Source organism: Copadichromis virginalis, linkage group LG7 (genome assembly GCF_057382275.1).
Source record: "Copadichromis virginalis isolate Kocher_CV1m ecotype Utaka linkage group LG7, C_Virginalis_male_GT1.1, whole genome shotgun sequence".
Lineage (NCBI taxonomy): Eukaryota > Metazoa > Chordata > Actinopteri > Cichliformes > Cichlidae > Copadichromis > Copadichromis virginalis.
The window spans coordinates 8948223-8961617 of record NC_140624.1 but is presented as its reverse complement, the minus strand read 5'-3'; the positions used below and the strand labels follow the sequence as shown (position 1 = coordinate 8961617).

At 41.2% G+C, this 13395-nt stretch overlaps 1 protein-coding gene across 1 annotated transcript in view; it reads right to left on the bottom strand.

The window, feature by feature from the left end:
- magi2b (membrane associated guanylate kinase, WW and PDZ domain containing 2b) overlaps positions 1 to 13395 on the bottom strand; it is a 95149-nt gene that overhangs the window by 58403 nt on the left and 23351 nt on the right. Inside the window, exon 2 of the mRNA XM_085461540.1 lies at positions 1735 to 1851. Within this exon, the coding sequence (XP_085317666.1) occupies positions 1735 to 1851 (117 nt within the window). The remainder of the gene's footprint in view (positions 1 to 1734; positions 1852 to 13395) is intronic.

Genomic DNA, 13395 nt, shown 5'->3' with positions numbered 1-13395 from the left:
CCTGCTCTTCAACAGCTGCCACTGATATTAAAGCCAATGTTATTCACTTCACCCGTCACTGGTTTCAGCGTTGTGGCTGATTAGTGTATATGAGACAGCGTAAGTAGTACAAAGTGCTCACCATTAAAATAAATTTGGGGGATTCCTGCAGTATTACAACTGCATTTTAATGACATTTAAATAATCAGCATATGATGATTCAAAGCCGCTATGCAGGAGGTCTATGAGTTGGAATTTCTATAATCTTCATTACACTGTATCAGCTTTGTTAAGTGATAGGCAGTTAATTATGGGGATGTCATTACTGCTCAAACACATCACGCAGAATGAGCATCTTTCCGTTCCCATAAAGCCCTGGAAGGGGACTATGATTGCAATGTGGCGACAAAACCACCAAAACAGACACGTGCTGCCCTTCAGCCTCAATAGGGCAGAAGTGTTGAAGCTTAGCCAGTCCACACCACCTCTGTCGTCACCCTGTCAGTCTGCCTTCACTGCACTATTACACAGCCAACAGTCTGAGAAAGAAAGAGGAACGGAGAGGCAGAGGGAAGGAGAAGGAGAGGCCGCCTGGAGTTAAAATTGAAAGGGAGAGAAAATGTGATGGTGAGGTGGTGACCAAAAGAAATCAAAGAGGCAGAGGAGGGTGGGAGGGGAGCAGGGGGAACATGAGAGAGAGTGAAAGCAGAAGATGAAGACGGCGGGAAAAAGAGGAGAAAAAAAAGAGTGATAGAGTGATAGTGAGAGAGAGAGGCTCAGGAACTGTGCAGCTGTGGGACCGTATTAAACAATCACTTCTGTGTCAGCAGCTCAACACACCGGCAGAGAGGACATCTAGTATAGTAGAGGCAGCCAGTACAAAAACACCCATCGCTGACGTCAAGCCGAACTCTGTTTCCTCATGCGTCTGTACCAGAATCTGCGCTATGAATTGGCCTATTAACAGAAGATAATGAAACATGTCAGATGAGTGCAAAACCCTTCACCAAACATGCATGCAAAGCGAGCTCATCCACACGCTGCATGCAGTCTGCAGACTCAAGCATCAGGCCTGATTCATGAGCTGCTGCCTGTATTGACACAGGAAGATCCTGCTGGGCCTTGCATCCCCTCAATATTAATCACACAATGACATCGCCGCCCAACAGGCCAAAGGCATACGTGCCGGGGAAACAAAAAAGACAACAACCCAAAAAAGAACCAAAAAAAACCCAGACAAAAAAAAAAAAAAAAAAAAACATTCACATGTAACATCTCATTTGGTCAGCGTGTAAAATTCATCACACACAGAAAGAAATCTGTGTATGTTGTGCATGTCTAGCATGTGCTAAAGGGGGGGCAGGGCATTACCACAACGCAAGCCTCAAGACAAGAGGGTGGTTGCCGTGGAAACCTCAGGCTGAAAGCTCGGCAGCCGGACGACTGAGGGAAGAGAAGGAGCGATAGACGGCGAGAGACAGAGAGAATGAGTGTGTGTGTGTGTGTGTAAAATAAAAGGGTAACATCTCAGGGGCAAGCGGAGAGAAAGACAAGGTGTGTTAGCTGGTGGAGGAGGGTTGACAATGATATCCAAGAAATGGTGCTAGAGAATGAAAGAGACAATTACAGACATACAGTGAGGCAGCAGAGAGGATGAGATCAAAGAAGAGTAAAAAAAGAAAAAGAAGAGGAGTGCAGCAGTGATGGCGGCCAGAGGGTGGAAGAGGGGAGCGATAGAGGGTGATGTGGACTCACAGGGAACAGTGCGGAGGTAGAGGTTGTCTCTGATGATTTGCTGGTGGTCGTGGTCCACTGAGCCCTTGGAGAAGCGCAGGTTGAGGTAGTGCCGCAAATCCTTGTCAACCACCCCCCCTAAAACACAAAACGAGCAAGAGAGAGAGAGAGAGGTCAGAGCTTGATGACAACAGACACAAACTGGCAAAGGACATTTTTCTCTTGATCCAAGTCAGACTGTTTCAAAAACCACCAAAAGGATTTCCACTGCAGTGGAAGAACAAGCACCAGTTATTAAACAAAAAAAAAAACAACACACAACTTTAAACCCGTTACGGAAAACTGAAAGTTTAAAATGACACAAAGCATCAATGCATGAATATCAGCTACTTCAGAAGCTCTTCGTCTTCAAGTTTGAGTAATTTTCTTTAATATTTTCCAACAAAAAGCCGAAGCGCACCAATACAGAATGCACAGACTGTCAAAGCTGTTAGCAAAGAGAAACACTGAGGAATATTTTAACAGTATAAAACTTCCTTGAGGAGCAATAAAAGGGAACATGGCATGTTAAAGGAGGGGAGAGAGAACAAAACACAATTTTGTAGTGTCATGAGAAAAAAAATGGCTTGCAATGATTTTCACAACAAAGCAAAACAGCAAAGGCTACTAGAGCAATTGTGTAAACCAGTGATCCCCTTGGGGTTAAATGTGCGGTGTCAGCAGGTTGGGTGACAAAGGCTACAGAGGACAGAAGCTCAAACCTCCTCATTTCTCCCTCTCTGTCTCTGATGATTACGTGCTGTTTGAGCTTTCACCCTTTTCATTATGTCACTGAGCTGAAACAAAGAAAAGTAAATGACAAACAAAATAAGGGCAAAAGGCTAAGGAGCAGGCCAACATATCTATGCGGCATATAGTGCGTGCGTGTGTGTGTGTGATAATGTCCATGAATAGTTTCTCCTCCCTTCATCTGAAACCAAAGAAGCCCAGGAGGATGAGAGGAGGGGAACTTATTTTCCACACAGCATTCGATATGCAAAACCATCACATCCGACAGCGGGAGGGATGAGGTTACATGCCATGCATTTACAAATGACAAAAATGCCTCCTCACTCATGCATACTCTAGTGACCTCCTGCCAAATGGAGTTGACAGCGTTCAGGATACCAGTTAAGATTCAGGCAGTGTCTGCCTTTCATAGGAAACTCTTTACATTGGAACCATGCATACACGGCCCTGACACAGGTGACACTGTAATTCTCAAATGATCAACCCTTTTAGTCTAACATCTTATGTAAACTGACACCATTTTAGCAAGGCCACGAAGCACCATGAAATGCTTCACAAATAGAAAAGAGCGAGGTGAGAGGAGAGGAGAGAGGAGAGGAGGAGAGGAGAGGAAAGGAGAGGAAATGAGGAGAGGAGAGGAAAACAAAGGAATAGATGGAAGACAGGATGAAATCTTGATTGGCATTACTACTAGACAGTGATTGTTCTAGATGGGTTTACCATGATGTCATGCAGCTATGCATTCATGCATAGGCCATATCTCTGACATGCACAGACACCAGCATACATATATCTCTACATACACACCGATACATGCTCAGAGAGAGAAAGACATCCGAGAGAAAGAGCTGTGCAAGCCGGGCACCTCATCAGTACCTGGCCCAGATGTTGATATAAGCGGTCCTTTCTCTACAGGTATATATCCAAAGACAGCCTGTCCTCCCAGGCGTCCTCTAGCCTTGCAACCATCCACCGCACATCTTCTGCCGCCTTGGTGAAACCACACTCTCTCGCCTCCTGCCTCTGCTTCTCCACTGCTGCTCCAGCACACAGCAGTAACCAGCTGCAGCCAATTTTAGTCCCAGGGAAGAAGATAAGGACGGGGGGGATGGGAGATGTAAAATGACACGGATAGATGGCGAGAGACGACGACCGTCGGGAGGAAAAAAAGAGGAGAAGATGTACCAGTGTGAAGCCGGGCTCCACAAAAACCTACCAGCGGATTGGCCGGATGACTTCCACAGTCCTGCAGCAGCCCCTATCTGCTGCTGCTATTACTGCACTGGTGTGTGTGCGTTTTGTGTGTGTGTCTCCAAAAGACTGAGAGAGACAGTACGTGGTAGTATCAGATAAATGTTTATGCATGTGAAAGCATTTGTAGAGTGTGTGTCGGTATTTTTTTCCATGTATGAGCACATCCAGATGCTCCCCGACGTTCCTCAAATACTCTCCATCTCCCGTCCACCAGATGCTCTCCCTGTTTGACCTTGTGTCAAAGTAGCCTAGACTAGAGAGAAATACTGTGACGCGCAGCAGCAGCAGCATATGTCACAGTGAGGTTACACTCACTCATCCGCACACGGAGGGCTGATGAGCTCACAGCTGCAGAAGATGCCTCGAGCGCCGTCTTGAGCAAGGTTTGGTCAAAACACGAGACGTAAACAAACACCAACACAGAAACACACGCTCGTGATATGAGCGCTTGGCTCGAGGCACAGCTGACTGTGGAGGAGGGGTGTATTTGAAGAAGCTTTATTGGTGTGACTGTTCAAACAGAACAAATTTACCAGTCTCAGAGTTAAACTTGATGCTGTAAACATCACAGTGAACTCGTTTGGTGCCTGTCTGCTTCAACAAAGCAGAAAATAATTCTGGGAAAGGCAGTTTTTATAGATTGCCAAAAACGGCAGCATGAAAGCGGGGTAGAAAGGACGACGGCACAATCAATCAACACCATCAATCAAGGCAGACAGCAATCAGCGCAGGACTACACAGACTCACACTGCCCATCGACTCTCTTTTACATGATCCCCAAAATCACGCACAAACATTTAAACACAAAGGTTCATTTAAACAAATTCCTCCCTTCTGCCCACATCTGCCGTTACTGGTGGAGCTGCTGGCACTACCTCCACCACAGCAGTCTTCACCTCATTATGTGATTAGATGAGTCCAAAATCACTCCCAGTTTACCATACAGAACACTAAATTTACTGTCCATTTTATTCATAATCACTAGTGCCCTTAAATATTCCACAAGGGCTTGACTGCTTAATTCCTGTGCTCAATATCTCGTTAAAACGTATCTCTTCTGCTACTGCTGGGTGAGCTAAAAGGCTCCAGCTGAGTATTTAGCAAGCTACTTGGATCCACAGAATCAACTGCATGTTTAACCATGCAGACAGCTTCACGTTTTACTAAAGAAACCCTGAAAATCGAGCAGAATTCAGTTTTACACACAGAGACGTATAGATAGTTGGCCACATACATCAGATAATCTAATGTCTTTGTTGCTTAGCAACACAAAAGAAACAGATCTGTCTGCACAGCTGTTCATTTACCTAACGCCACACACCCAAATTAGAGAGCTTGTTCAGCGTTTAAACGTCAATATTTCTAATTCTACATGCCTAAATAAGTGTCTTCACATGAAAAAAAACACCACCTTCACATATGTTCAAATGAAAGATCATCAAATGTTCTGTCCTACAATACAACGTCTTTACTGATCAAAGCAAGGCTGCCACTGCAAATGCATTTAAAAAAAGTAAACAAATCTGTCAACAGCTATACGTTAAGGATATGAATATGCAATCAAATCTGACAACAAGAGGACTATGCAACTGTCAAAATACTGAACCAGGAAGACAGTTTGTAACATTAATTCAATTCAATTTGATTTATATAGTGCCACATCACAACAGCAGTCACCTCAAGGTGCTTAATAGTGTAAGGTAAAGAGGGTCTAAACAATCAGATGACCCCCCTATTAAGGAAGTGGGAAGGAAAAACTCCCTTTTAACAGGAAGAAACCTCCGGTAGACAAAGTCACCTATTTTGAGGGTCTAAAGTGTAAAAAAAAATGGGTTTGCCAGGTCACTGCTGCAGCGGTCTTTAGTTGTTTGTGGATCTTTTTTCCTTTTTTTTTAAGCAAGTGAAATGCAGCAAGATCAGGTTGAGATCAGGTCACTGACCTGGTCACTGCAGAATATTCCACTTTCAGACCTTCAAAAACTCCTGAGCTGCATTCACATTATGTTTCAGGTCATTGCCTTTCTGTACTCTCAAGTGTCCTCCAGTGAAGTTTGCTGCCCGAGCTTTGCACAAAGTGACACTTCAAAAAATGTACTTGTGTAAATGTGAGTTGTGACCCAGTGCCAAAGAAGCGATGTTGATCCATGCATCATACTGCATCATACTGCCTCTGCTGTACTTTTTTTTAAATGTAGTACGCTTCAGGATCAGAACCTGTCAAAGCCTTCTCCACACTTTCTTCTCCACAGTTATCTTACTGGCTGTTTTTGGCAATTTTATAATATTATCTTTTTCTTCTTTGAACACGTTTGCATCTTGTGGTGATCTTTCTGTATTTCTTTTTGTGAAGTCTTCATCATAGATTTGGATAATTATAAGCCTTCCTAATGGAGTGTTCCTAAATTGGCTGCCTGTTCTGATAACACTAAGTTTCCTGTCATGATTATGACCACTCACAATGCTCTTTACTTTAAGTCCAAGCTTTTTTTCCCCATGTTTCTAAGCTCACAAGCGTTCTTGTATCAAAACTGTTGATTTTGCCCTTCCTAATATTTCTGTTATCCCTTTGAAGATTTTCTTTGCTTTTGCTGCCTCAGGATGGCCTTTTTTCATTTGTACTGACAGCTCCTTTGAGCGCAGTGATACCAAATGTACACAACATACTTGGAAACAGCTCTAAACCGTTTACCTGTCATGATAACACGCGAGGCCCCGAGTACAGAGGATTGGGACTATAAATAACTATAATGGCTCGATAGTTGTTGCATCATTTTTCTTTAGTGTATTCATCGTGTGTATTCACCTATAAGGTGAATGTCTTAGTACACAGCTAAAATATTAACTGTTCTATGAGTGCCCACACATATAAAGATCTAAAAGTATATCAATCAGCACCTTAACACCTGTTAAATGTGCTCTCTCCAAGCCTCCAAATTGAAAAAAAAAATCACTTCCTGTTATTTCAGTAATATTTTATATTGAAGAATGTATATCTTCTGCTCATCTCATTTCCAAGTTGGAACAACTGTTAATTAAGCTAAGTTCACTGACATTAATGATTTATTAAACTTGTACCAACCTCTGTAGTAACAATATTTCATTTGTAGTGATTTATGCCGTTGTTTATATATGATGAAAGCTTAAAAAGATTTAATTGGGGATCAATAAACGCTCAGCAGGCTACAGCAAAAACTAAGGCTCTGTTCCTCCACTAATTACTGACGTAAACACTGGAACAACCAATTCCAGAGGCCACGGGCTTGTTGTGATTTCAATTCCAGCAGTTCACGGAAACAAGGATGCCTGACATCACCTCACCAGTGCTACGGACAGCTGCTGAGGTTTTTAGTCTCTCTCTGAGGAAGGTCACATTTTTCCTGATAGACCTTGTGAGATGGAACATTTCCTCTCACAGTCTAAAATCTTTAAAAGTGCAATTTATTCACAAGTAAGATTTTCCTGATTATATATAGCTTAGCTCTGTACCCACACATTCAGTACCCAAATGTCACTGAATATATACACTTAGTCATGTTTGTCAACACTAGTCCAAATGTCCATCCAATCTCTCTTATCTTAGTTACTAAAAAAACAAAGCAAAAACTACCTTTCTGTGTGTTCGTCTTTCTGGCTTTGTGGAACTGAGAGTACTACAACTTCTGTCACGGAGGCTTATAGATGAAAACCCTGCCCACGATTCCCTCAGCACCTTAAGGTCACACTTAAACAACATTTATTCATCTTTACAAGCCGTCTTCCTCCAGGCAACAGCTACTTTTTAGTGAAGTATGCAAACCACAGGCTTACAGAAAAATCAGAAGGCAGACATTCTTTAGTCAAACCAGAAAAAGACTCAGATTTACCTCATACTGTAACGTAGAGCGTACCATAGGTCACAAAGATTACTTTCTTTCATAGCTGGACGTAAATCTGATATTTTGCATGAACAATACCTCTTTTTGCTAAATGCTTTTTAAAGAGATGTGGACTTACTTGACATAAGCTAACTAACTAATATATTAATGCAACCTCAAAGTTAAACTATTTAAGTAGCTTCAGGTTTGCTCAGAATTTCAGATTAAACACAGTTTAATCATTACTATGATGTATTATTGTGTGTGTCCCTTATAATGCTGCAGAAGATGTATTTCTACATTAATGTATTAATGTAATTGTGAAAAAAAGACTGGTCCATGTGTATACACCCACTAATATTAACATTACATAACTATATACTGATATATTAGTAAACAGTTATGTAATACATGTAATATATATAATTATACCCACTGTCAGCTTCCCATGGTAACAGTTACCCATCATTTCTTTATTTGTTGAAAGTCTTTGGACTTTGCACCACTGCACACGTGAAGCCATACATGGTATTATCAATATTCTCTGTTCTGTTTACAGTGAGCGCAAAGACAAAACAAGTACAAGTCCTCTCCCATCACACTGTTTTTCTGCTTTCCAGCTCCGCTCAGTTACTGATATTTCAGATTTCATCTGTAAGTCAAAACCTTCTACTTGTCAGCTAGACCCCATTCCTACAGTTTTGGTTAAGGCATGTCTACCTTCTTTGCTTCCGCTCATATCTGCCATCATCTGCTCTTCACTTACCACTGGAACTGTTCCTGCTTCCCTCAAAATTGCCACCATCACCCCAATATTGAAAAAAAACTGGTCTAGATCCCAATAATTTTGAGAATTTTTGGCCTATTTCCAATCTACCATTCCTTTCAAAAATTCTTGAGAAAATAGTTGCCACACAACTCCACTCACATTTAACTAATAATAATCTGTATGAACAGTTCCAGTCTGGTTTTCGCCCCTCCCATAGCACTGAAACAGCACTTATAAAAATAACCAATGGCAGCTGACTCCGGTTTACTTTCCATTCTTATTCTCCTCGATCTGAGTGCTGCTTTCGACACTATTTCTCACTCCATTCTTCTCAGTAGGCTAGCCTCTATCGGTCTCTCCCATACTCCACTAGCCTGGTTTAAATCATACCTGTCTGATCGCACTCAGTTCATTCAACTCAAATCCTTTACTTCTCAGCCCCTTCCTCTGACCACTGCCATGCCCCAGGTATCTGTCCTGGGGCCCCTTCTTTTCATTATCTACCTTCTACCGCTTGGACATATTTTCCGTAAATACAATGTCCATTTTCACTGTTATGCCGATGACACCCAGCTTTATCTGTCCACTAAACCTGATTTTGCTCTTCCCCCATCCTCCCTCACCCTCTGCTTAGCTGAACTAAATTCATGGTTCTCTTCTAATTTTCTCAAACTCAATAGTAATAAATCCGAGCTCCTCTTGGTAGGCACTAAATCAACATTATCCAGAACCAACAGTTTCTCTATTGCTATCGATAACTCACCGGTCTTCATTTCTTCCTTTGTGAAAAGTTTGGGTGTCATCCTCGACAGTACTCCATCTTTCAATTTACACATTAATAATATTACTCGGTCTGCATATTTTCAATTGCGCAACATTAATCGGCTCCGTCCTTTTCTTACCCCACATGCCACTGCCATTCTTGTCCATAGCCTTGTTACTTCCCGGATTGATTATTGTAATTCACTTCTTTTTGGTCTTACTCAAAAATCCATCCACAAGCTCCAACGCGTCCAGAACTCTGCTGTCCATATCATCACCAGGACCCCTTCTGTCCACCACATCACTCCTCCCCTGCAGCAGCTTCATTGGCTCCCGGTCAAATATCGCATCAATTTTCTAAATACTCTTGCACACATTTAAGGCTATTCATCATCTCTCTCCTCCATATCTCTCTGACCTGGTTAAGACCACCGCCCCATCTCGTTGTCTCAGATCTTCTTCTTCCCTTTCACTCTCTGTCCCCTCCCCCTATCTTGTAACCATGGGGAGCAGGGCTTTCAGCTGCTCTGCTCCACGACTCTGGAATTCCCTACCTCCTGATTTAAGAAACATCTCTTCCTTCTCTCTCTTTAAGTCCAAACTCAACTCCTATTTTATTTGTTTATGTCTTATGTTTTTATGATTCTGTAAACTTCTTGCTTTTATTCTACTGTGTACAGTGACCTTGAGTGTTTTGAAAGGCGCTTTCAAATAAAATGTATTATTATTACAATCCATAGTATGTGTACCCATACTTGGCCAATAAAACAGAGTATCGTTTTAGATTCTGTCACATTCAGAGCTGGGTTGTAAACGTTAATCCGACCTTCTATGGTCTATGTACGGATATACGGAAGAGGATTAGTGCCACCGGGGAGGAAAAAAAGAATTCTGAGATTAAAGTCAGAATTCTGAGAAAAAAAGAATTCCAGTTTCCAGTCATTCTGGAAAAAAAAAAAAAGACATGAAAAATTAATTCTAAACCGATTATAAAAGCAGCAATTTTCTTAATCAACTAACTGTTTCAGGTCTAAGCTTATAGTGTGAGTAAGGACCAGTTAAACATCAGCATGCTGAAATTAAAATATTTTTTTATAGCCTAAAAGAAGTGGCTAGATAATAAAAAGATTTTTATTCAGACTTTGTTATGCACAACACAAATTGCTGAGCACCACTTTTGTTTACATGGCATAGCTAATGGGTTGCACTGTTTGTATGAATATGAGCTTGGAGAAGGGAGCATATTGATGCAGACACCAATGGGAGCCATTTTGTTTGATTTGGGAAGGCATAATTAGACCCGACATGCCCACTTTCCTGGGAGGCTGAGAGAGGAGGCAGGCGCAGTCCTGCCACATTGATTCTCTGAGCTTCTCTCCTCACAAAGTTTAACTGCTAAACTCTTAACTGCAAACAACCCTACAGTTATGCTTCAGGAGCTCACACCTGCGTGCACACTCGGACTCTTACTGTATATCCACACACACACACACACACAAATGCAAGGAGACATGTTTACATTTAAACACAAACATTTCTCATATTTCATGCCAAGGACAAACCACACCTGATTAAATCCTACTGGCAAAGACACAAACACACACACACTAGTACACTGAGTAAAATGGGTCATATCTGTTGTGATGGTCAGAGGAATGTAAGGAGAGCTGAGGTGAAGTGGTGCTGCTGCACCAGAGAGGTTGTCATGGAGAACGAAACCCAAAAAGAGACGTGTTGATCGATAATGCTTCCTTATTCTCACAAGAGGTCATACAGGTTACAGAGGAGTAAAACACTGTAAGGCAGGAGGCATCGCATATCCGGCTGCACCTCTGAGACATGAACATTCATAAACATGCATAAATAAAAAGAGAGAAAAAAAAATCTGTTTCCTCATCCAAGCTTTGACCAAGCAGCTGAGCGCTGCAGCTACCACCACCTTGACAGGAGTATTATAAGAAAAACCATGCAAGGTTCGTCAACAGAGACCTCAGTTGGACCCTGACTTTCAAGTAACCAGAGCCAACACCTTAACATTATTGAAGCAGTTTGGGATCATCTTGAGGGAGTACAGTAAAAAAAAAGGCAGCTGACATCCAGAGAAGAGCTTTGAATGTCCTTCAAGAAGCCTGGAGAACTATCCCTGAAGACTGCATAAAGAAATGCAAAGAAAGCTAAGAGAGTTCAGGCTGTGTTGAAGAATAAATATGGTGTGCTCTGGATACCTTCCACAGCTAGTCGCTAACTCATACTGACCTTCTTGATCTATGGTATCTATGGTATCCTGAGTTTAGCTTAAACTTGCAACGTACACCTGGGAGCTAGGTCAGATTACGTTCACCTCATAAACATACTGCTATGGAGTTCATTTGAAACTAGACCTAAACCTCCTCCAATTGGACCTGAGTGTGATTACTGTGTTCTCATCTAAATCGCACCAAAGTGGAAAACAAACCAGAGTTCAACTTAAACGGACTAAACACTGCAGGTGTTTCTTTTAACTCACTCCCCCTTTGCGTTTAGGTAACCTTTATTTCTTATTTCTGACCTGAGCAATTTCTGTCATATTTCAGGCCTGCTTACAGAACAAAAATGGCCAGATGTGCATAAAGGTTAGTGAAGGTCATCTCTGCCTATGCAGCTTCCCATATACCCTTGGAAAAACCCAGAACGTGTTCTAATGGTCATCAATTTACATCTTCATTGATATATACCGAGGTGTCAAAATCTGTCATTAAGGGTAAAGTCATATAATGTCTTTTAGGGGGGACAGCACAGATGAAGCTCTAGTCAGGAACCAACATGAACAGAAAGAATTTTTTTTAAAAAGGAAGAGGATAATCAAAGCCAGACAATCCATCAGCTATCATCTAATGAGCTAAACTCTAACAGCTAATGTTTTGGAGCTTTCCGTGTGGCCAGGGGATATCTGGTCCAAGACTTCCTAACTATACTTTTTTAAAAGAGATGAAAATCTTGAGTTTTGAGACTGCTTTTGGGTCAGTGTGTTTTGTCTTTTGCTCTGCACACATGCTGAAAGCAGCCAAAGCTTGTTTAAATTTGACTAGTCAATACTACAGACTATATATGAAAACTAGAAAACTCCTAGTATCAGAAGTCTTGTTCCTTGCCTACAGATTCTAAATATTCATGTGTGGGTGCCCATTTATAAAGATCATGTGTCAAACAACATGTCCAGTGTTTTCTTTATTAATTAATACAATGTAATAAATATATTATTAAGTTAGGTTTGGCTAACAGCAAACCTAAGTTATTCATGTTTGTTTGCTAACTGAATGCTCAGAAAACATCTTGTCTTGTTCTTCCTTATAGAGGGTCGTCTGATTGTTGAGGTTTTCTCTCTATTATTGTAGGGTCTTTATCTTACAATATAAAGTGCTTTTACTATATAAATAAACTTGAATTGAACGGCATTAAATGTGAGGTTAAACTGAAGATGCTGGTTTTTATTTAGCAGATAAATGAACTTCAAAGACAGTAACAGCAACAAAGGTGATAACATAAAATGCTACAGTGCATTTGTATATTTCTGAAAAAGGCCACCACAATTATTTTCATCACATTCAAAATGTCCTAAATTTTGACCTGTAAAATATCAGCTACTGCATAGGCCACGCTTAGCACAGCATGCTATTACCTTTCTCTTACTTTCGACTGCAGGAACTGAAATGAACTCAAATACTTGGTTTTCAAACCTGAATGTTGAGCTTTGATCTTCAGTTACAGTTTTTACTTTTGATACCGTCAATTTCAGTTTTTACGTTTCCTTTCAGAATAAGACCCTAGCCAAATAATATATGGAAAAGGGGGTTAGCATGACAAATTCTACACACTTCAGATTTAAAAAAAGAAGAAAGAACTAATTAAGGTATATTAATAAGCTATAAATATTTCTATACTGTAATTAGGGCTTTGCGATATGACCAAAATCTCATGTCCCGATATAAGAATTCTATCATCCCGATAAATTCTGTGAATCTCGGGCAGCTCGTCTTGCAGGAACTGTTTCCAGCTGCGCGTCATGCAGCTGGAGTCGAGTGTTTTAACCGATGCATGAAACGATACATTTTTAGACATAAGTTGTAAAGGCCGCAGTTTTCTTTGTGAGTATTTATTACACGGCGTGCTGCGGGGAAAAGCCTGTTCTAACGTTTGAGTCTAAGGTTTATTTTTTAGCACCTGGTGGCTCTTTTTTAATTCTCATCCGTAAATAATCTGCTCTTTCACGTGATT